This window comes from Lycorma delicatula, chromosome 4 (genome assembly GCF_047948215.1).
Source record: "Lycorma delicatula isolate Av1 chromosome 4, ASM4794821v1, whole genome shotgun sequence".
In the NCBI taxonomy this organism is placed as follows: Eukaryota; Metazoa; Arthropoda; class Insecta; order Hemiptera; family Fulgoridae; genus Lycorma; species Lycorma delicatula.
Window position 1 is genome coordinate 177,246,216 of NC_134458.1, and position 22,536 is coordinate 177,268,751.

General features: G+C 32.0%; 1 protein-coding gene across 1 annotated transcript in view; it reads right to left on the reverse strand.

Annotated features, from left to right (window-relative positions):
* Gp210 (nucleoporin 210) overlaps positions 1-22,536 on the reverse strand; it is a 108,991-nt gene that overhangs the window by 47,049 nt on the left and 39,406 nt on the right. Inside the window, exons 9-12 of the mRNA XM_075364745.1 lie at positions 20,520-20,987; positions 16,557-16,811; positions 9,424-9,548; positions 4,391-4,493 (exon numbers count right to left, since the gene is read on the reverse strand). Coding sequence (XP_075220860.1) covers positions 4,391-4,493; positions 9,424-9,548; positions 16,557-16,811; positions 20,520-20,987 — 951 coding nt within the window. The remainder of the gene's footprint in view (positions 1-4,390; positions 4,494-9,423; positions 9,549-16,556; positions 16,812-20,519; positions 20,988-22,536) is intronic.

Genomic DNA, 22,536 nt, shown 5'->3' on the forward strand with positions numbered 1-22,536 from the left:
CGTTCTTCTTTCTTGAAAGGAAAGGGAATAAGGAACTTACATTTGGTGGTACCTATTTGCGATCACGGTTTTGGGGTGGCGATTGCCTTTTCAGAAGCAAAAAGAAGTTCTTTACTGTACATAATATTAATCTCCAGACACACGTGTGTCCGGGAAGGTGTTGGGAGGGACCGCGTGGCCGAAGTGAAGAAACCATTTGTTTATTGTGGTGGCTGTTGGTATCTCAATCAAGAAAAAGTTTCTTCATTATAAATATAATTTTGAAATTAATATTCAAGATTGCATAAAAAATTTCAAAAACTCAGTATCTTTATGTGGCTCATGTTGCACATAAGTGAAATATTTCTTTCACTGAAGTACAAAAAGCTGGAAAAATCTTTCTACTTTTGTATGGGCCCAAGGGAAGAGATTGAAAAATAGTTTTGTAATTACCAAACATTTTTTTTTTTTTTTGTAATTTGCAAGACTTATAAAGAACCAAACTAAAGTTCAATTAATAAGCTAAAAAATCAAATTTAAAAAAGTAAAAACAAGATTTTAAAACAATTTATAAAATATAGTTCGAATAATGAGTTTCTGCTTGATGATAAATGCTTGAAATTCAAACTATTTTATTTAGTTAATGTTTATCATTCACGATAATAAAAAAAGTTCTAAAAAAATAGTCACTTGACTAATAGTTAAGATTAGTTTTCATGTTATTTATAAAAGAATGACACTTGAAATTTCTGCTTAACGGTGCATAAATGTTTAATCTTCTAAGTGTTGTATTTGGTGAATACTTACCAAATTAGGGTCAATAACAATTATTTTAAATGTTAATAAAAAGCACTAAAAAAATAATTTCCTTACTTTTTTGAACTCCTTATTTTTCATAAAATTTGGATTCAGATTTCTGCTTAGGTATACATGATTGAATGACTTCCATAACTCATTCAATTTTTACCTTATTAGAAAACTATTTTAAAAAATGATAAAAATGTCAAAAGAGGGTCTATGTCATTTTTTATAAACACTATAATTTTCAAGCTCATACAATTATCAACTAAACTCTACAATATTACAGTATTCAAGATGTAAATAGCTTTTCAAGTTGTACTATAAAAATCCCCTCAAGAATGATTTTGACTAAGCTTTCCATTTTGTTAAAGGGAGCTGAAATATACTGCACACAAACATAACAGTAGAGAGAAAATGTCATAGTCATACAATGTGACAGGTGCTGCCATTTGTAGATTCACTCATCTACTATTAACATTCCAAAACTCTTTGACTCAAACCCACTCATTTTCTGTGCCAGTCACCATAAACGAGTACACTTAAAAAAAAAAAGCAGTTTACAATGATTGAATTAATTTTTAACAGCAGAAAAAGTGAACACTAGTGACATTCGTCTAAAACCTGTTTATGGTGATGAAACTGTTAACTGAAGTACTGATTAGGAGAGCAATAAAATTTTGTACATTAGAAACTGGTAAAGCAAATATTGAAGATGAAACTTGCAACAGTCGACCAGTTTCTGAGACTGATGAGAAGCACCAAAAGGAGATGGATGAACTGATTCAAAATGACCATTGCATCATACAATAGTGTAACGCTGCCCAGATAGACATATCAAAAGGAAACATTATTGCACAACTGGGCTACCGTAAAATCTGTGCACAGGTTCACAGGGGGGTTATCATATAAATCAGGCATGGCCAACATACAGTCCGCATATTGAATTTATACGGCCAGCAAACATTTTTTCAATATTAGCTTTTTTTATAAGCAACTGAATAATGGAAAATACAGAAATTTAAAAAAAAACTTGCCAAGAAATACTTAGTAATCTTCAGCTCAACTTATATTTGTGAACAAACTTTTTCTTTAATGAATCTAAATAAAAGTATAACAAATTCCATAATAAAACTTTGTTTACTTAAAAAAATTGTTTTTGTATTTAACATTTCTTAATTTTGATATTTCGTTCAGCTCGTGAAAAAAGGTTTCTTTGCAATTTGGCCCAGAGGCAATTTGCCTCTGGGCCAAATTCACAGCCAAATTGCCTCTGGGCCAAATTCAATATCAGGTGTGGCCAACAGCCAAACGTGGCTGTTGGCCACACCTGATATTAACTTACAAAAAAGAAAAAACAACAATGAAACGAATGATGTGAACATCTGATATGTTATTGTGATACGGGAGATGACTCAATATAGTGAGGAGAAATGAAATTTAACTGCATCAATACAACCCAGAAGAAAAATGGCTGAGCATGGAATACCAGCACTATAGTTTGCCAGAATCAAAATTAAAAAACAACCCTCTGCAAAAAAATTCTTCAACAGTGTTTTGACATACCAAATGACTGTTTTGGCATGTGTAAGTGACTGACTAATAGGAACGTTGGTCAACTATAAATTCTGTACAATACATAGATGTTAAAACATCTTAGGAGATGTATGCATCATGTTCAACAATCCACAGAGAGGATTATTCTGCAACACAAAAATGCTCAACCACACACATCACGTGCAACTGCCAAAGTTGCACGTGATGTGAAGTTGAAATTTGAACCTCTTCCACATCCTCCATACTCATCAAATTTGGCATCCTGCCATCTTTGGTTCTTTCTACAATTAAAGAGAGAAAAAAGGAGTAATTATTTCATCATTGATGATGAAATGAAGGACACAGTCAGGTTGAGGATCTAGAAAATACTGTCAGCATTATCTATTGACAAAATGAGAAAACTTGTTCACTGTTGGGAGAGATGTGAAGAGTACTTTTTTACTGAGTAAATGGTGACTATGTGGAAAAATTAATTTAAGTTTTTGGGACAAATAACATATGCTTTTACTACCAGGCTATGTACGTAGGAGGAGCGGTAATGTGCTTAACTGTTATGCATGTTTGTTCTTTCCCTTCTGTAGTTGCACAAATCAGACCAATCACAATCAACGTTTGGGTAATAATAGGTTTTGGTCTGGAAGTAACATAATCTATCTTAAATTATCTTAATCAAAAAAGGAAGCAATCACTGCATAACCTCCTCTGTAACCATATGTTCTTGGGTTGTTAATATCTCATTTAGTTTTTGTGTTATTGTTATTTGAGTATAACGTGTTGAAGTATTAGTAGTGATTTTTGGGAGCAACGATACAACGTGAAATTTTGGGTGAAACTGGGGAAAATTTTCACAGAAACGTTTCAATTTTTTAAACAAGCTTATGGAGATGATACTCTGAATCGTATGCATTGTTACGAATGGTTTTCACAATTTAAAAGTGGCTGTCAGACAATTGAAGATGGCCCTCAACCTGGAAGACCTTCGATTTCAACTGATGACCATGTTCAGAAAATCAACGATCTGGTGCACGCAAATAGCCGAATGACTGTCAGAGAACTTGCAGAAGAGGTTAGCATCTCAAATGGATCATGCCATGACATTTTGAGTGAAATTGAACATTCATCAAGTTGCAGCAAAGTTTGTTATTCGTTTGATGACCAAGCAGCAGAAGAATCGTCGAGTGGATGTTTAACGGCAACTTCTCTAACAAGCCAATGTCGATGAAACATTCATGCAAAGGATCATAACAGAAGACAAAAGTTGGGTTCGTGGCTACAACATTGAGACAAAGTACAATCTTCACAATGGATTGGCAAGGGATCTCTACACTCCAAGAAAGCAGTCAACCTCGATCCAATATCAAAGTGATGCTCTCCATTTCTTTCAATTTTAATGAAATTGTGCACTTTGAATTCTTGCCTCAAGGTGAAACAATGAACCGTGAGTACTATCACGGCATTTTAAAACTGAAAAAAGTTCGCAAAAATAGATTGTGGTGAGACAACTCTGGTTCCTTCACCACAACAATGCACCCCCACACTCAGCTTCATCAGTTCATCAGTTATGTGCCAAAAATCAGATGGCTGTCCCCCCTTAGCCTCCCTACTCACCAGACCTACCATGCTCCTTGTAGTTTTTTCTTATTTCTGAAATTAAAATCAATGATGAAAGGACACTGTTTTGAGACTATTGATGACATTAAAGCAAATTCGTCACGGACCTTAAAGGCCATTTCAAATAAAACTATCCAGGACTGCTTTGCGAAGTGTAAACACCGCTCGGAAAAGTGTATGAATAAGGGAAGGGAGTACTTTAAAGGGGAAAAGTCCAATACTCTGTAAAATTAATAATAATGATTAAAAAAATCAAGTTCAGTTATTTTCTGAACAGACTTTGTATAATTACTTACCCCTAGGATAAGAAATATACTGTTTGATTAAAATTTATTGTTTAAAAGATTATTTTATCTTGTAAATACTAGTTCAATAATAATTTTAATAAATAAGGTAAATCTATTTATCACATAAACCTAAAGAATAAATATTTTAAAGTACACACTTCAACATTAATTCCAATTGTCTGGTCAGTACTGAAATCCTTGTCGCTACGCAATAATATTAAAGCTCGACCAGAAGCTGATCCAGTGACTATAAGGCCATGCCTGAAAAAACAAAGTACAATGAATGTATTTTGATTTTTTTCTTTAAACACAGATAATAATAAAATCTAAGTTAAATATACACATGTTTACCAGACATTGAATAATTTCTTAATTGGATCCACATTCATTTACACTGTAATACATTTTTTACAACTTTAAGACCAGAAATCTTTTAAACTTTTTCTTTTTCTTGCACCGAATTGTTTTATTTCTGCATGAAAATAAGGTTATACACACAGTAAAAATCTTTTTTATCAGCTACCATTACACAAGACTGGTTATCACCATAACAAAAAAAATATATAACTTTATATATATATATATATAAATGTATTTATTTATTAAAAGTATAATAACACTGGGGAAAAAAAAGGAATTTTTTGTCACAGGAAGAAAAATATGTGATTCTGATAGTATTTATAACTAGAAAATAAAAAGTGACAATTTTCTGCTATATTTTGGCTGTAGATGCTCTACAGCATCAAGAGGGATGCTCCCTCTTGATGGTCCAACAATAATTGGCCAGCATGTTAGGATTCCATTTGCCTTGATACCCCTTTTCCAAAGGTGAAATTTCCTGATGAAAGTGTTCCTTGTGCTCATCACTCACTGCACCAAGATTTTCTGGGAAGAAATCTAGAAGTGTACTCTTACGGACACATTGCAACCCAAATTTTTATAAGATCATTGACAATATCACGGTAATTTTTCACCTTTCAATTTCCCAAAAAACTCTAAGCAACATTTTTGAATGCTTGCCAATCTGCTTTCTCCAGTGAATTCAATAGTTCCTCAAACTTTTCATCATGTATTAGGGATCATATTTGTGAACCCATAAATATTCCTCTTTAATTTTTGCATCACTAATTTTAGGAAACTTCTGTTTTAAGTACATGAAACCAAGAGTATTGTCCATGGCCTTGACAAAATTCTTCATTAATCCTAGTTTGATAAGTAACGGAGGTAGATACACATTTTTAGGATTACACAATGGGTCATGTTTCACATTTTTATGTTCAGGAATGAGTGATTCGTGTTTAGGCGATTCTTTTCTAATGAAATGGTTTTTTCTCTTCCTACTATCCCATTCACACAAAAAACAACAATACTTTGTGTAACCAAGTGAAGACCAAGAATAAGTGCAATTACCTTCAAATCACCACAAACATTCAATTCTTACACTGGATATTGAAGCTTTTCCAATATAAATTTTAGTTTTCATATGTTTCTTTCACACTCACAGAGTGGAGCCACAGGAAATGATTGAAATTTACTGCCATTATGCAGAAGCACAGTTTTTAAACTATCTTTAGAGGAATCAATGAACAAGTACCACTCTTGGGTTATGTTCATTACAAAGTGTCTCCATAAGAGAAGAAATGTCATTACAAAACACTAAGCCATTTTCTTCAGAAAAATAGTCTATAAACTCAGAATGACGATTACGATAAGTACATATCTTTGTATTCTTTTTAAGAAGATTCTATCCTTTTAGCCGGAAGCAAGCATTACAGACTGTTTTTTGGATAACTTTAAATCTTGTATGAGATCGTTAAGATTTTCTTGAGTCAGTAAATGAGGCTCAGATAAACTGCTTTGTTCCAAAGTTGTATCACCAGAATCTTTTCTTTTTCTTCCTTACTTCAATCAGACTCTGAGTTCTCTTCATCTAATGTCGCATGTTCTGGAGGCTATGGTATGGGCAATTCTTCACAGTGTGGAACTGGTCTCATTGCAGATTGCAAGTTAGGGTACACCATTATATGTTTTGATTTTGACGTAATCCTTTAATGTTTGTTAAGCAGACATAACAGTCAGAAGAGTGATCTTTGGATTCCCTCTAAATCACAGGGGTAGCAAATGGCATGTGCCATTTTTCCATCCAGTGAAAAGCCTAGAACACAATAAACATATATGTGGGGCCCAGACCCTTGTTTGGTCCCCAACTTTACACACAAAATAAAGTTCATAACACTTTTTTACTAATGGAGTAAGGTTTCACCTTGGGGACTTGAGCGTCACTTCACCACATACATAACAGACATCATTAGAATGATTTAAACAAACTCTAAGCATTTTGTAACTAACGACTAATTAAAAGAAATGAAGTTGTAAATATGTAATACACAATAATTCAGACACACAAAGCACTCACAACGACATGTTTACTGGTTCACTACTATCTTAAAACTGGCATCGTTCTGATGAATGTGTGCTACAGTAGGTCATGTTTATATATGTCTCTACACGTCTGACCCTGCACAACAGTAGCAACACTACTCTTTGAGATAGCTGATTTGATTCTATCATATTTACAATGCTCTAGGAGCTTTTACTTGACAATGGACAAAAAAAATTTTAAATATTTAAAAAAATTAAAATAAAAAAAACTGTGGGTGATGGAGAAATTCCAAATACATGTTTGAAAACAGGATAAAAAACTGCATTAAGTACACCTATTGGTACTAATGAGACAAAAATCATGTTGACCACTGTAATTAAAAATAAAAAGGAGTGTTTTCCTACTGCATTCAATTATTTCCTCGTTTAATAATATTAGTACTTTTTAGTATTAACATTTTCTTCAAAATCTCTAACCAAAAACCAAATGAACTTATCAGTAAAACTTTTCATATTTTAATGCCCTATTGCTGCATGACACAACACAAAATAACATATAAGTAAACAGTAACAAAAGAATGTTGTCTTAAAATTAGTAAATTTAGCTGAGATGTGCAATTTGTTTGTAATGCTAAATATTTCATACAAATAGAAGTGGTATTTAGTTAAAATAAAAACAAATAAATAAAAGCCCATGTACCAGTATATGTGTAGCACTAACAGGTAGAACTTGAAATGACATATTTACAATAATATGCTGCATGGATGACATGATACTGGAATGTAAGAGTACTCAGGGAGATAAATACTATTTTTTTAATGGTAAGAAAAACCATTTTGTATATAACTGACAAATTATATATTACTAAATAAATTAAAATCATATAAAAGTTGAAAAAATGTTGATACATCAAACTTTTAATTACTAGTACTTGCAAAAGGCTTATTAGTAATTTATTTTCAATACCTTGCTTTTAAAATGCAACATATAAACATTATTTACTATGTTAATTTATTAATAAAAAGAGAAGAAATAACCAGAAATGTAATCTTAACTTATTTTTCTGCTTCTTTATTTTTTTAAAATGTATAATAACAAATCAAACCTAAATCATATTTATGTATAATAATGAATAATAGCATGAAAATATTTTATAATTTATATAGCAGTTTAAGTTAACTACTGTTCTTCATCTTGGAAATTTAAATTAACGATCAAATGCTTTTGATCTATTAGAATAAAGTACAGTTACAAAAAAAAAGGAATTCAGTGAACAGCAGGCAGCTCTGACAATAAAGTGTCAGTAAATAATGATATTTTAAAAATCATGTTTCCTTAGAATGAAATAAGATTAAAAAAAGATTAATACTAAAAACTATCATTGCTTTGTAACTGAGAAAGCCTGAACTGACACTGAATATCTCTCAGTAAAATTATATTTTAAATATGGTCAATAATTTTCATTTCCCTCAAAAATTTTAAAGGGAAGAAAATATCCAAGGAGATATACCAGTTTCTGTACATCATATAGTTTAAATTAAATTTCAATGTTTGGAGAAAATTTTCTTTGCAGATGGACTTAATGCCATGAATGTTTGCTTTAAATGAGGAGATAGTAGATTTTTAATAACAAACTGGCACATCATAGATTTAAAGATGGCATGTGTTGTGGGGTGAGGGTATGTGTGCACCTGTAACCATTCTAAATTTTGTTGGTTACGAATAATATATATATTGTGTCATAAAGAAAAAAGTTTAAATATTTTAAAAAGTAGTTAATATTCATTTGGCTTAGCTGATATTAAAAACAGAAAATAGGCAAGATAGTATTATATTATTTTAATAGTTAAATAAACATAATTAGTTTGATAAGAAATTGTATTACATAACTTTGTGTTTTGATGTCTGACATGGTCTGGATAGCCAGACGGTGATGTCATCGTGGGCTGGTAAGAGCATATACATTCTCAGAAAAAAGTGTGTACATGCATAAATACGAGTGGGCATTCTTACGAGACATTCTTTGTTTTGGGGCTAGTGTGAATTTAGCAGTCATGGAGTGGAGACATGTTTTGAGTTGGATCGTACGGAAGTGATGATGTGTTCTTTGTTCGATGAGACAGGACAGTGAGACTGGGTAAACAGGTGTATTCGATGCGAGGTCATTATTTTTATATGTGCAGGAAAGTATCCTTATGTATATGAAGAGAAAAATTAATGATAAGATTTTTTTTTTTTAAATATGACAGACGAGTAGTGTGGAAATGTGTTTTCTATGATTCCATATATATGATTCAAAATATATGATTCCATATAATTCTGATATAAATAATATGTTTAACTAATGTTAAAAAAATTATTTTCTTGTATTGTTAATGTTAATTACTTTATTTTATATATTTTTTTAAATATGACAGACGAGTAGTGTGGAAATGTGTTTTCTATGACTCCATACATTATATATATATATATGCTTAATATATTCAATTAATGTTAAAAAAATTATTTTTTGTATTGTTAATGTTAATTATTTATTGATTTTAATAATATACATGTGATTAGCGCACATAGCCCTAGTACATTTTTTCGTTGTTCCCCCCTTAATTTGAATTGTTTTGTGATTGAGCTTTTATTTTATATTGATTCACTTGAGCTTTTCAAATTAAATTTTCTTTTTTTTTCTAATTTGGAAGTAAGCTCGCACACCTGTGTACACACACTCAGAGTTAATAAAAAGGAAGAAACATATATATATATATATATATATATAAAGACCTGCATATAACTGAACAAAACAAACCAGCTTACCCGTCCACAGACAAAATTGAGCTCTGTTTTGTAAGTGCTGTGCTCGTTTTAATAGTGCTACTGGAAGAAGCCAAACCACTGCCAGAAAATGGATATCCATGCACACTGTATGATATATGTTCAACCTAATACAAATAAATATTAATATAAAATGTATATATTGTAATGGTTAAGTGTAAAAAATTCACGGTGAAACAATCACTACTTACTTTACTACTACACTTACTCACTACTACAGTTCAAACACTTAATGCAATAACGTTTTAACACTTTGTAAGATGGTTTCATAGTATAAAGCATTTGTTAGGATACACTATTCATAGTTAATAGCGTTTAATTAAGAATACCCATTTCAGGCCTACCACGAATCTTAGCTGAAATGTTTTTAATATTACATTTCAAAAGGTGCATATATACACATTTATCACAGTACAAATTATCTGGGTTGAGAATATACCATAATGACTGGAAAAAGATGCCATAATTTTTCAATATGATTTTCAATCTTCAACACTTTGTAAAAAAAAAAAAAAAAAAAGTCAACTGTAACATAACTACTAATATATATTTTCAATTATACTCTTCTTTGATTACTGATGTTTTCAACAATTTAATGAAGAGTATATTCATATACACAAATACCGTATATTCATAACACAATAATTCAGCAACCTCTGCAATCTCTCTCTCTGTACGTGTATATATATATATATATATATATATATATATATATATATATATATATACACACAGAAGCCACATTCTAATGAATGTGTGTATTCATTAGAAAGAAACAATCACAGTAAATTGAAATGTAAAAATTTAAGTTTGATTAACTCATATTTTGCCGCGCTCTGATGCACTGGTCATAAAATGATTTCTTATTGATTTATTAGCTTTAAAGATGCTTCTGAATCATATGTATGATTTTTGACTCTCAAGTATGTTTATTTATAGATTTATGAAATGTTGTAAAAACGCAAATTCATCAGTAAAGGGTGTCTAAATTAACACAAACTGGTTTAATTTTAATATTTTTACGAATCCAAATAAAAACTAAACAGAACAGAAATTAGGATATAATATAAATGTAATGTTTATAATTTATTTCAGTATATAATGAATATATCAAAATTATTTTTTATGTCAATAAAACATTTTGGGTGAAGTCCAACTTTACACTACTACACAAAAATACCATTGTACTTTTACACTGTTAGTAGCAGATTCTTCTGTTATTTACTTTTTTTTCTGGAAGATGCTTTTTTAGTGAGTGTCGCTGAGTTGTAGCAGTTGCAAATACTCTTGGTCGTCCAAGTCTCTGTATTTGTGGAATAGTAATAATATTTCTTCTGTGTTATTTGCCTTAAACAATAATAATGCGATAACTACAAGTCATTGAAATTTGAGTTGGTCAAATTTTTGTTCTTTGTGGACGTATTGGTAAGGCTTCCATAAATTTAGTAAAGCTACATCAAGAAAATTTGAAAACAAAGGCCATCACTATTTTTTTTTCATTGTTAATCGATAGTCGCTAACACCACTGTCCAGTGAATCACCCCATCCATAAAACAACTGTATTGCTTGATAAGATATGGCTGTTAGATTAAAATTTTCATTTTTTCCATCTTAGAATACCTTTAGACATTATTTAGAGGTACAGTAGACTGAAAATTTGTAGTTAGAGTAATAGAGTTGTAGCTCCATTTTGTAATAAAAATTGAAATGGTGGTATCAAACCGATGATCATACATCCCACAAGGTTGCTTACACAAATAATGAGATCTTCCAAAGGGTAGTTTTGAATTCTATTTTCATTAACCATTCTAGTTGTGAAAAAGCCTTCTTTCTTCAGTAAAATTAACAATTTATACGAACTAAAAAGATCTATAAAAATAAATGCTGTTTTTCCTGGGAGATTCTACAATGCACAAAAAATGTTGAACAATGGAAGCAAGCACCTAATCCAAGACTAGAATCTACTTCTGCTTCTTTTCCTTGATAAAGAGAAAAGTTGAAAAGGTATCCTTGTGAAGAAGATAAACACCACACCTTATAGCCAAAGTGCACAGATTTTCCTTTCACAAACATTTTACAAGAATGGTCACCAAAGTATGGTATCATCTGATCATCTATTGAAAGGTGGTGAATAAAAACATTGTACTTGCCAAACTTTTTATTCAGAAGATCAATATAAGGCTGCACTTTAGAGAACCTGTTTGCAATATTTAACACATCATTGTCAGCCAAATGTAATCTCTTTTTAAATCTCTATACTGCTGGCAGCTCATGGCTTTCCTTACAAATATTCACTGCTGCTTAAGTTGCAAACATCCACATTAATATTTTTCTGTCTAAAGACAAACATAATAAATAATTGACGATAAGATTACATAGAAAGACTATTGCTATTTTTGAGTAAGAAATAACCAGTTAAAATAATATTGTAAATCAATATTGTGCTAAGTGATACAGAATAGCTGAACCGAAGATGCAACCATATCAGAGAGGTATCTGTTGAGAGCCAGACTAAGGAATCATTCCTGAAAAAGAGCAGCAACTCTCTCAGTAATTAAGGGCACAGATCAGAAGGACTTAAACGGCCATATCAACATTACTCAATCTTCTGAGTACTGCGCAGCTGAAAGCAATGGAAATCTACAGCTGGTTTTTTCCCAAGAAAATGTAGCTCTCTGCATTTTCATGTAACAAAGATGGAGGCACCTTCCTTGGTAAAATATTCCAGAGGTAAACTAGTTCCTCATTCAGATTTCTGGGTGGGGACTACTAAGGAAGGGGTCACTAGAAAATTAAAAAATAACATTCTACGAGTCAGAGCATGGAATATTAGAAGTCTAAAAAAGGTTGGTAGATTAGAAAATTTAAAGAGGGAAACGAATAGGTTAAATGTAGATGTAGTAGGAATTAGCGAGGTTCAGTGGGAAGAAGAAAATGACTTTTGGTCAGATGATTTTAAAATAATTAAATCAGCTTCAAATAAAGGGCATGCAGGAGTAGAATTCATAATGAACAAGAAAACAGGAAAGAGAGTAGAGTTGAATATATAGCGATAGAATCGTTGTATTAAGGATAAAATCAAGACCTAAGCCGACAGCAATGATTATTAACATCTACATGCCTACAAGCGCCCATGATGATGATGAGGTAGAGTGTGTATACGAAGAGATTGATGAAGCAATTAAACACGTAAAAGGAGATGAAGATTTAATAATAGTTGGAGATTGGAATGCAAGCATTGGAAAGGGCAAGGAAGGAAATATAGTAGGTGAATATGGGCTGGGCAAAAGGAATGAGAGGGGACCGACTTATAGAGTTTTGCACGAAGTATAATTTAGTTATTGCCAACACCCAATATAAAAATCATAATAGAAGAATATAACATGGAAAAAGCCAGGCGATAGTGCAAGCTATCAGATAGATTATATCATGGTTAAACAAAGAGTTAGAAATCAACTTGTTGACTGCAAACCTCCTGGAGCAAACATTGATAGCGACCATAATTTAGTGATAATGAAATCTAGATTGGGGTTTAAAAACCTGAAGAAAAGGTGTCAGATGAATCGGTGGACTTTAGAGAAGCTTGAGGAAGAGGAAGTAAAGAAGACTTTTGAGGAGGATATCAGAAGAGGTCTGACTAAAAAAGGTAAGGTAGAAAATGTAGAAGATTGGGAGAATGTTAAAAAGAAAATTCTTAAATCAGCAGAAGCGAACTTAGGTTGAACAAAGAGAACTGGTTGAAAACCTTGGATATCAAAGGATATATTGGAGATGATGGATGAATGTAGAAAGTATTAGAATGATAGTGATGAAGAAGGTAAAAGGAACTATCGACAATTAAGAAATACTATACACAAGAAGTGCGAATTAGCAAAAGAAGAATAGATTAAAGAAAAGTGTTCAGAAATGGAAAGAGAAATGATCATTGATAAAATAAATGGAGCATACATTCAGGAAAATTTTGGGGTACATAAATTAAAATCTAATAATGTGTTAAACAAAGATGGTACACCAATATATAATACGAAAGGTAAAGTCGATAGATGGGTGGAATATATTAAAGAGTTATATGAAGGAAATGAATTAGAAAATGGTGTTATAGAGGAAGTTGAGGAGGATGAAATGGGAGAAACAATACTGAGATCTGAATTTAAGAGAGCATTAAACGATTTAAATGGCACAAAGGCTCCTGGAATAGACGGAATACCTGTAGAATTACTGCGCAGTGCAGGTGAGGAAGCGATTGATAGATTACACAAGCTGGTGTGTAATATTTATGAAAAAGGGGAAGTTCCGTCAGACTTCAAAAAAAGTGTTATAGTCATGATACCAAAGAAAGCAGGGGCAGATAAATGTGAAGAATACAGAACAATTGGTTAGGACAACTAGTAATGCATCAAAAATCTTAACTAGAATTCTATACAGAAGAATTGAGAGGAGAGTGGAAGAAGTGTTAGGAGAAGACCAATTTGGTTTCAGGAAAGGTATAGGGACAAGGGAAGCAATTTTAGGCCTCAGATTAATAGTAGAAGGAAGATTAAAGAAAAACAAACCAACATACTTGGCGTTTATATACCTAGAAAAGGCATTCAATAACGTAGACTGGAATAAAATGTTCACCATTTTAAAAAAATTAGGGTTCAAATACAGAGATAGAAGAACAATTGCTAACATGTACAGGAACCAAACGGCAACAGTAATAATTGAAGAACATAAGAAAGAAGCAATAATAAAAACGGGTGTCCAACATGGATGTTCTCTATTCTTGTTACTTTTTATCTTTACATAGAACTAGCAGTTAATGATGTTAAAGAACAATTTAGATTCGGAGTAATAGTGCAAGGTTAAAAGATAGATGCTAATGATTTGCTGGATGAAGTCCTACACAAAAACAACCAACCATATGAAAATAAACAAGAACAAAACGAATGTAATAAAATGTAGTAGAAATAATGTAGATGGACCACTGAATATAAACATAGGAAGAGAAAAGATTACGGAGGTAGAGGAATCCTGTTATTTGGGAAGTAGAATTACTAAAGATGGATGAAGTAAGAGCAATATAAGATGCTGCATAGCACATGTGAAACCAGCTTTCAGTCAAAGATATAATTTGCTTACATCAAAAATTAATTTAAACAGTAGGAAACCATTTTTGAAAGTATATGTTTGAAGTGTAGCTTTATACGGAAGTGAAACTTGGAAAATTGGAGTACTTGAGAAGAAAAGATTAGAAGCTTTTGAAATGTGGTGCTATAGGAGAATGTTAAAAATCAGATGGGTGGATAAAGTGACAAATGAAGAGGTGTTGCGGCAAATTGATGAAGAGAGAAGTATTTGGAAAAGTATAGTTAAAAGAAGAGACAGACTTATAGGCCACATATTAAGGCATCCTGGAATAGTCGCTTTAATACTGGAAAAACATGTAGATGGAAAAAATTGTACAGATAGGCAACATTTGGAATATATAAAACAAATTGTTAGGGATGTAGGATGTAGGGGTATACTGAAATGAAAACGACTGGCATTAGATAGGGATATGTTGGAGAGCTGCATCAAATCAGTCAAGTGACTGAAGATAAAGAAAATAAATAGCGATAGCAAACAAAAAGATTTTTTTAATGTACAAGGGTAAGTCAATTATTATCCGCAATTTAGTTATATTTTTGTTTATGTTGGTAGTACTGTCATGTTGTGTAGATGACGCATGCGTGGTTTAATCGTTGTTATGTCTGTGCAGGTTTGATGCTGCTAGGTTAGTTCCATTATCGCTGCCCTGCCATTAACCATGACTGCTCTGCTTTCTGTTTGCACCAAAGAAGAGCAACGTTCAGTGATCCATTTTTTGTGGTCAGAAGGTTATCAGGGGCCGAAATTCATCGAAGACTTTCGGTACACTACAGGAACAGTGTGTTGTCGCAATGGAGTATCTACGAATGGATTGAAAAATTCAAAAATGGTCGCACAAGTGTTACGCATGATGAAGGTGCCGGGCGACCGTTTACCGCCACAAATGAGGAAAATATTGAGCGTGCACGTGACTTGGTTTTCTTAGACAGACGAGTAACTATTGATGAAGTGGCACATCGTCTGCAAATTAGTCATGGTTCTGCCTACGAAATCATCCACAACAGACTTGGGTTTCATAAAGTCTGTGCAAGATGGGTCCCAAAACAACTCACACAGTCGCAAAAACAAACGTGCTTTGGACATCTGCCAAAAACATTTGGATCGCTATGGTAACGAACGGGACATCTTCTAAGACAGAATCACCACTGGTGATGAAACATGGATCCATCATTACAAGCCGAAGAGTAAAAGGCAGAGTATGGAATGGAAACATCCAAATTTGCCCTGCAAAAAAAGTGACCCAACCATCCACAGGAAAACTGATGCTTACGGTTTTTTGGGACTCACAAGGCTCATTACTGGAACGTTATGAGGAAAGGGGCACGACAATAAACAGAACGCGTTACAGTGAGATGCTTACTGCCAAGCTGAAGCCTGCAATTCGAAGCAAACGCCGAGGACTGCTGTCAAAAGGTGTGGTGTTGTTGCACGACAATGCCTGTCCACATACTGCTGAAACGCTCCAGAAACTCAACTTTGAAGTACTGGCTCATTCTCCGTATAGTCCTGATCTTGCCGCTTCTGACTACCACTTGTTTGGTCCACTCAAAGAGGCATTAAGGGGCCATCGATTTACCTTGTACGAAACAGCGAAAGAAGCGGTGCATTCCTGGCTTGCAGCTCAAGTAAAAAGCTTCTTTATGAAGGCATCAGGAAGCTTCTACAATGATGGAGCAAGTGCATTGAAATGCAAGGGGGCTATGTTGAAAAATGATATACATGTAAGTTTCCTATTTGCATTGCAATAAAATTTATAACTACATTGCAGATAATAATTGACTTACCCTCGTATATTATACAATTCAAATAAACTAAATAGTACTTAACATTTTACTACCTTTACATACGTACATTTACCTTACATACATTACCTTTACACACATTAACATTCTTTTATTATTTTTTATACATACATACATGTACTTTTAACTTTTTAATAAAATAAGTTTGATTATTTTTCTTAAATATAGTAATGAAATACTTACACCATCTTTATTTGTCTGCAACTGGAATTCAGTTTCTGGTGTCAAAAGTAATGGTTTAAAGGCAGCTGGACCAAGATCAGGTTTAATAAGACGTAATTCTTCAAATACTTCAAGTTCAATGAAATCAGATAAAACTACTGATGATCTATCAGGACACTTAACAATGCTTCCTTTTACTGTCACATTTAAGAATAATGTTGCACGACCCGGTTTTAATGCTTTAACTCTCATCGACAACCTATCTTTATCTGGAATCTGGAAAAAATTGAATGTTAAAACCTTCAGCTATGAGAAAGGATTTATACACTTTAAAATTAATTTTATATACTGTATTATTAATATCATTAACTTATACAAACAATGAAGTAAAATTCTGCAGATAAAATTCCAGGAAGTAATAACATACATTTACTAACAAAATATACGTTTTCTTCCATGAACAAATCAATCTGTATGAAAAAAGATCAAATTGTATTACTTCAAATTAAGACACCTGAATAAAATTTAAACAATTCATTATAATTAATTATTTCTTACATCAATGTATATTCCAGATCTAAAACATCACATGAAGTTCTTCCAAAATGTCAGCAGGAAATAAAAATGTGCTGTCAGATCTTTATTTTTTTTTAAGCCTCCAGGACCACTGCTAGGAATTACTTCTAGGATGAGAAGAAATGGCAATTTTGATCTTTATATTTATCACCAGATATTAAACTACATTATACAACTTTATACAAGAATTATTATAAAGTAGTATAAGTACAAAAAAAAAGTAAGAAACAAATAGGTAAGATATTATATCAGCATCGCTTTGCTGATGAAATGTCTTTTTCTAATAGCTAAAATTGTGTGCGAGTAGCACAGGCAGTATTAGTTTTCACTATGAGAAGTTGATAATTTAATGCCTCATCAAACAACTAATATTCTAATACTAACTGCTCATCAAAGCTATCCTTAGCCATCATTCTATTGTAGGACTCTAATTAACAATACAATCAGTCCTGGCAATCCATAATTGTAACAAACTACAGTACAGCCATTAAACTAATGGGCACCAATTATACCAGTGGGTAACCACATATACATTATAGATTATGGGTAACCAGTTGGTATCAATGGGGCCCCAATCAAGACATACTAGATATCTGAAGCTTCCAGAATATTGTACAAACCAATGACTCAAATTATCTTATGCTATCTTTGGTTTAACTTCTCAATAAAGTCAGCGAATCTGTTCTAATGCTTAACAAGCCAGAAGATAATTTTTACTAATGCAGAACATGAATCATTATGCTACTGCATGCCTGCAAATATGCCTACTGCATGTTGTACAAATTTCTGAACTGAGAGTACTGATCTTTTTAACATGTGGAGCTGAAAAATCACATCAATGATTAGAAAAAGTTAACAATTTATGTTTCTTTTGATATTCTTTGTCTTGGGCGTACACTTATATATTTTTCATACAGTTTACCCAACAGATTCTCTCTTATTCTGAAATCGGACATTTGCTGAGCTAAATTTTATGAAGAATGATCTTCTCATTGATGGTAATTAATGATGAAAATGTTAATATCATAGTTGTCCCATTATTAGCAAACTCATCTGCTGCACTAACACCTACAAGATCTCTACGTAAGGGTGAATTTAAATAATACATTTGAACTAAAATGGCATAAGACAATGTCAAACATTTCTCAAACACCTTATATGACAACAAATCACCTTACATTTCATTCCAGAATAAGAATATATCAAATCACACAACTTCCTAGACTTCATGATACCCAAAGAAGGCAAAAACAACTTTAAAATATAGAGAAAACTCACTGTAAATGATAAGCTTACTTGTATTAAATCTAGTCACCTTATACAACAAAAACATCCCAGTTTATTCACCCAATTACTAACCTAATATACACCTTGTCAATCAATAATTACACTGAAGAATTCCATATAATAAAATATCTAGCAATGTTAACAGCTACCCAGTCACACATTACATAAAATCCAGTGATACAAAACACACAACACTAATATGCATCAACTAAAATTCCCACAAAATTGCAAACATTTTCAGGAAAGAAGAATGCTTAAGTTGCTTATAAAATAACAGACAAGCTACATAAGATCAATCAACAAACTAACAAAACATGCTCTGCAAAAAGTACAATAACACTCGAGTACACAAATTAAACTGCAGTTCCCCCCACTTACATGCAACTACAACAATTATTCTTTTTCTGAGTAAATTCAAAGCAGGTATTGTTTTGGTGCCTTTGACAATTTTTTTGATGTGTGACACATGAACCAAGAGTTTCAACGAAACTTTGTGTTATGCTAGGCAAAAGTTTTACACACACAAAATGATTAAATAATATTAAGAAGACTCTCAAAGCCAAATGGGCAATGTTATGAAAGTTTCAGGCATTTCAAAAGCAGTCAAGAATCTCCCAAAGATGATGCTCATCTACAAAGTCCACCAACATCAATGGACATCTTCCCACATTGACTGGATGAACAATTTGACAAGGGTAAATCAACATTTAACAGTTTGTGAGATGGCAGAAGCAGAAGAGACTGGGATTTTGGTAGGTTTATGTCACAAGATCCTAACCGAAAATTTAAGAATCCATAGTGTCGTCCAAGTTTATTTAGAAATTCTTGACACAAAATCAGTAAAACAACTGAGCAGCAATCTGTCACAAACTTTTTAATCATGCAAATGACAATGAAATCTTCTCATCAACATTAATAATCCACAATGAGTCATTAGTGTATGGGAGTGGTATGGAAATGAATTCTTCTACCACCACAGCAGTCAACCCAACTGCCTCTACTATCTTGAAGTCATCAGACATCTGTAAAAATGTGAAGAACAAAAAACTTGAACTTTGACATGATAATTTGTGGTTACTAAACCATGACAATCTGCCACCCCACTTATCACTGCTAATTTGCAAGTTTTATACAAAAAAAAATTCATCCCTAATCCACTGTACTCACCTAATCTAGTCCCCACTAACTTTTTATTTCTAAATTAAAATTGGCATTAAAAGGACAGACATTTGAGACAATAAAGTCCATAAAAAAATACACAAAAAACACGCTAAAAGCTATTCCCCAAAAAATTGCATTTCAGAGCTGTTTCTTGAAGTGGAAGAGATGTTGGGGAAAGTGTGACAAAAAAAAGTAAATTAACTGTATAATGCTATAAATGATCAACAAATTTTTTTTGAAAAAAAAAATTGGAAAAATAGCAAAGATTAAATAAAATAATTGATAACTATAAAAGCTAACCACTTTAAGAAAGCACATTTAACAACTGTGCCACCTATAAACACCACTGAAAAAGAAAGCAAAATAACTTCAGAAAGATCTTTTCTGACAAAAATTCAACAAACTTTAGAGCAAGTAGTTTTAATCTTCTTAAACATATAACTGAGAAATAAATAAAGCTCAAGGTTTGTAGATACTAAACATTTTGTTTCTGCTGTAGTCTTGTCAAACAAATCAGGGTAAATTTAAAATGATGTTGAGCATTCTATTCTTTAACCACGTTTACATTTAAGAACCCTACAAAAGCATGTAAAAAAAAATGATTATCAATATTCTTGTTTATTTCTCAAGAATAATTCAATACTCTAATGAACTTCTCCAACCCTAATGATATAAATCACAATTAAATCCAATTAAGTCAAGACAAAATAGTTTCAATAAGTTTTCAATACCACGTGCATATCATTTAGTTATTGTTTTTGTACAATGAATAATTTTAGTGGAAAAACTGGACCAAATTTTAATCTGAAAGGAGGTTTTCAAGTTAAATTAAGACGTTTTATATGCATATCAACTTCATTAGTGACAATTTTACAAACATTTTCAGAACAATATATAACTTAAATAGAAACTGAAAAAAAAACATTACTAAAACAAAATTAACTAGATGTAAATACAAACCTCAATTCCAGTATTAAAAAACACATCTCTCAATTCAATAACATCAGGCGATGATATGTGCCACTTAAATATCAAAGGAGGTTGTATGGTGCCCAGAACTAACGGTGTAATAAGTTCTGGAATACCACTTGTCCATACTGGAATTCTGCCGCCAACTTTTAATTTAAGTAATGGTGTCTGTATTTTAATACTTTCCAGTGGTACAACATGAACTTCAATACTATCTTTACAATACGCTATCTTATTACCAGTTAACTTGTTCACACCGACTGCCATACCAGTGATAGTAATGTCTCCTAATCGATAGGTTTCAATTAATCCAATAGAAGAAACCTTAGCGATCATGTGATCTGCTGAAAAATACTCCATAATAGAATCAGGCTGAGGTCCACCTATCGCCTTCAACTGGAAAACTGCTCCAATAGTCAAAGTCAAATTTCTTGGCATCAGACGAAGGGGAGGGAACACCTAAAAAATGATTATTAAGTTCATTAATTAAATTTAATTCAAATTCATTAATAATTTTATTACTAGATCTTGATTCAACAAGTCTTGTCTTAATCAATTAACACAAAATATTAACAAACTAAAGTATGTGTTTTATACATCATACCACCAACTTATAAAGACTGACACACGCTTACATGTCTTACAATAGCTGAAAAAACCTGAAATGCTGAGAACAATACTAAAGTTTCCATAAACTCTAAAAACTGATCTACTTTCAAATTCAATTAATCCATTATGTGTATTTTGATTTCAATGTCCTTATTAGTATTGTATTATTTTTACAATGAGATAGTAAAAAGAGGTAGATCAGTAGTACTATATATAATACTGAATTATATCAAATACAAGTGTAATTCATTGATATAATAAGATCAACAAAACTGCACTGCATGCTTTCTGTGCCAGCAATTATGTTCTGAATAGCAAGTATATAACATCTTAATCTGTGTATTGCTAGAACAATCATCATTTGATTTTTGTACGCTCCAGAAAGATTACACATTTTGTTTGCAATTTCTTTTTTGGAGGCTATTTTAGATTTTTAGTAGTCTCTGTTTTAAGTATGTACTAGTATTTACCAGTGGAATAAATAACTATTAGGAGTAAATTGGATTAAATCTTATGACATACAGAAGGCCTTGTTTTTTCTAGTAGACACATCGGCAACTAATTTAGCTTTTCGTGCAACCCTCAGATAGGAGACACGAGTCTTTGGACAGTTCCACAGAAAGTTGTGATTTCATCATGACATTTCTAAGTTACACTGTTCTTATATTATATTAAAATTATTTATTATTGAAGATATAAGTTGATTTAATAAAAATTTAAGATTGTGTCATTTTTGATTTGTTTCAGTTTGAATACAGCTGTTTATGTAAATTAATACCGTAATTGTTACAATGACTCTCAGGTCTCAAAATTGTTCACGAAGTACCATCATATGAGGTTTGTACTCAAGAAATCATAACTTGTCTTGACTTGACTTTAATAACTGTTTCTAACTTCATAAGGTGGACAATACCATCTGTATAGCAACAGAATTAAATTATTTTTTTGCACAACTGTTATTGAGTCATAATTTTTCTGGATAAGGTACATGAAAATTCCATCTAATTTACAGAAATTATTCAATAAGTAAAGCCACTAACATTCATTATTAAAAAAAAACGTTCTCACTAAGATTAATTTATATATGAGATAAAATAAATGTCAGATTAAAAACAATTTTTAGGAACAGTGTGCCAAAAGTGGTCAATACAGGGTCCGAAAGCAGTGAGTTTTTTCTTTAATTTTACTTAACCTCTTTAACCTTCAACTACGTTGATAAGGTGTTTTTAAAGAAATTGCAGTATTATGTATGGATGGTACTTTGCACAACTGCTTTCAGTCATACTTTGACAACAGATTCCAATATATTAAGCTGATTATGAATCCTGATTGTATCCAACACTAGCCAATTGTCAGAAATAAAGTGTTAGTTGGTGTCCTGCAGGTCTATTTTGGCCCT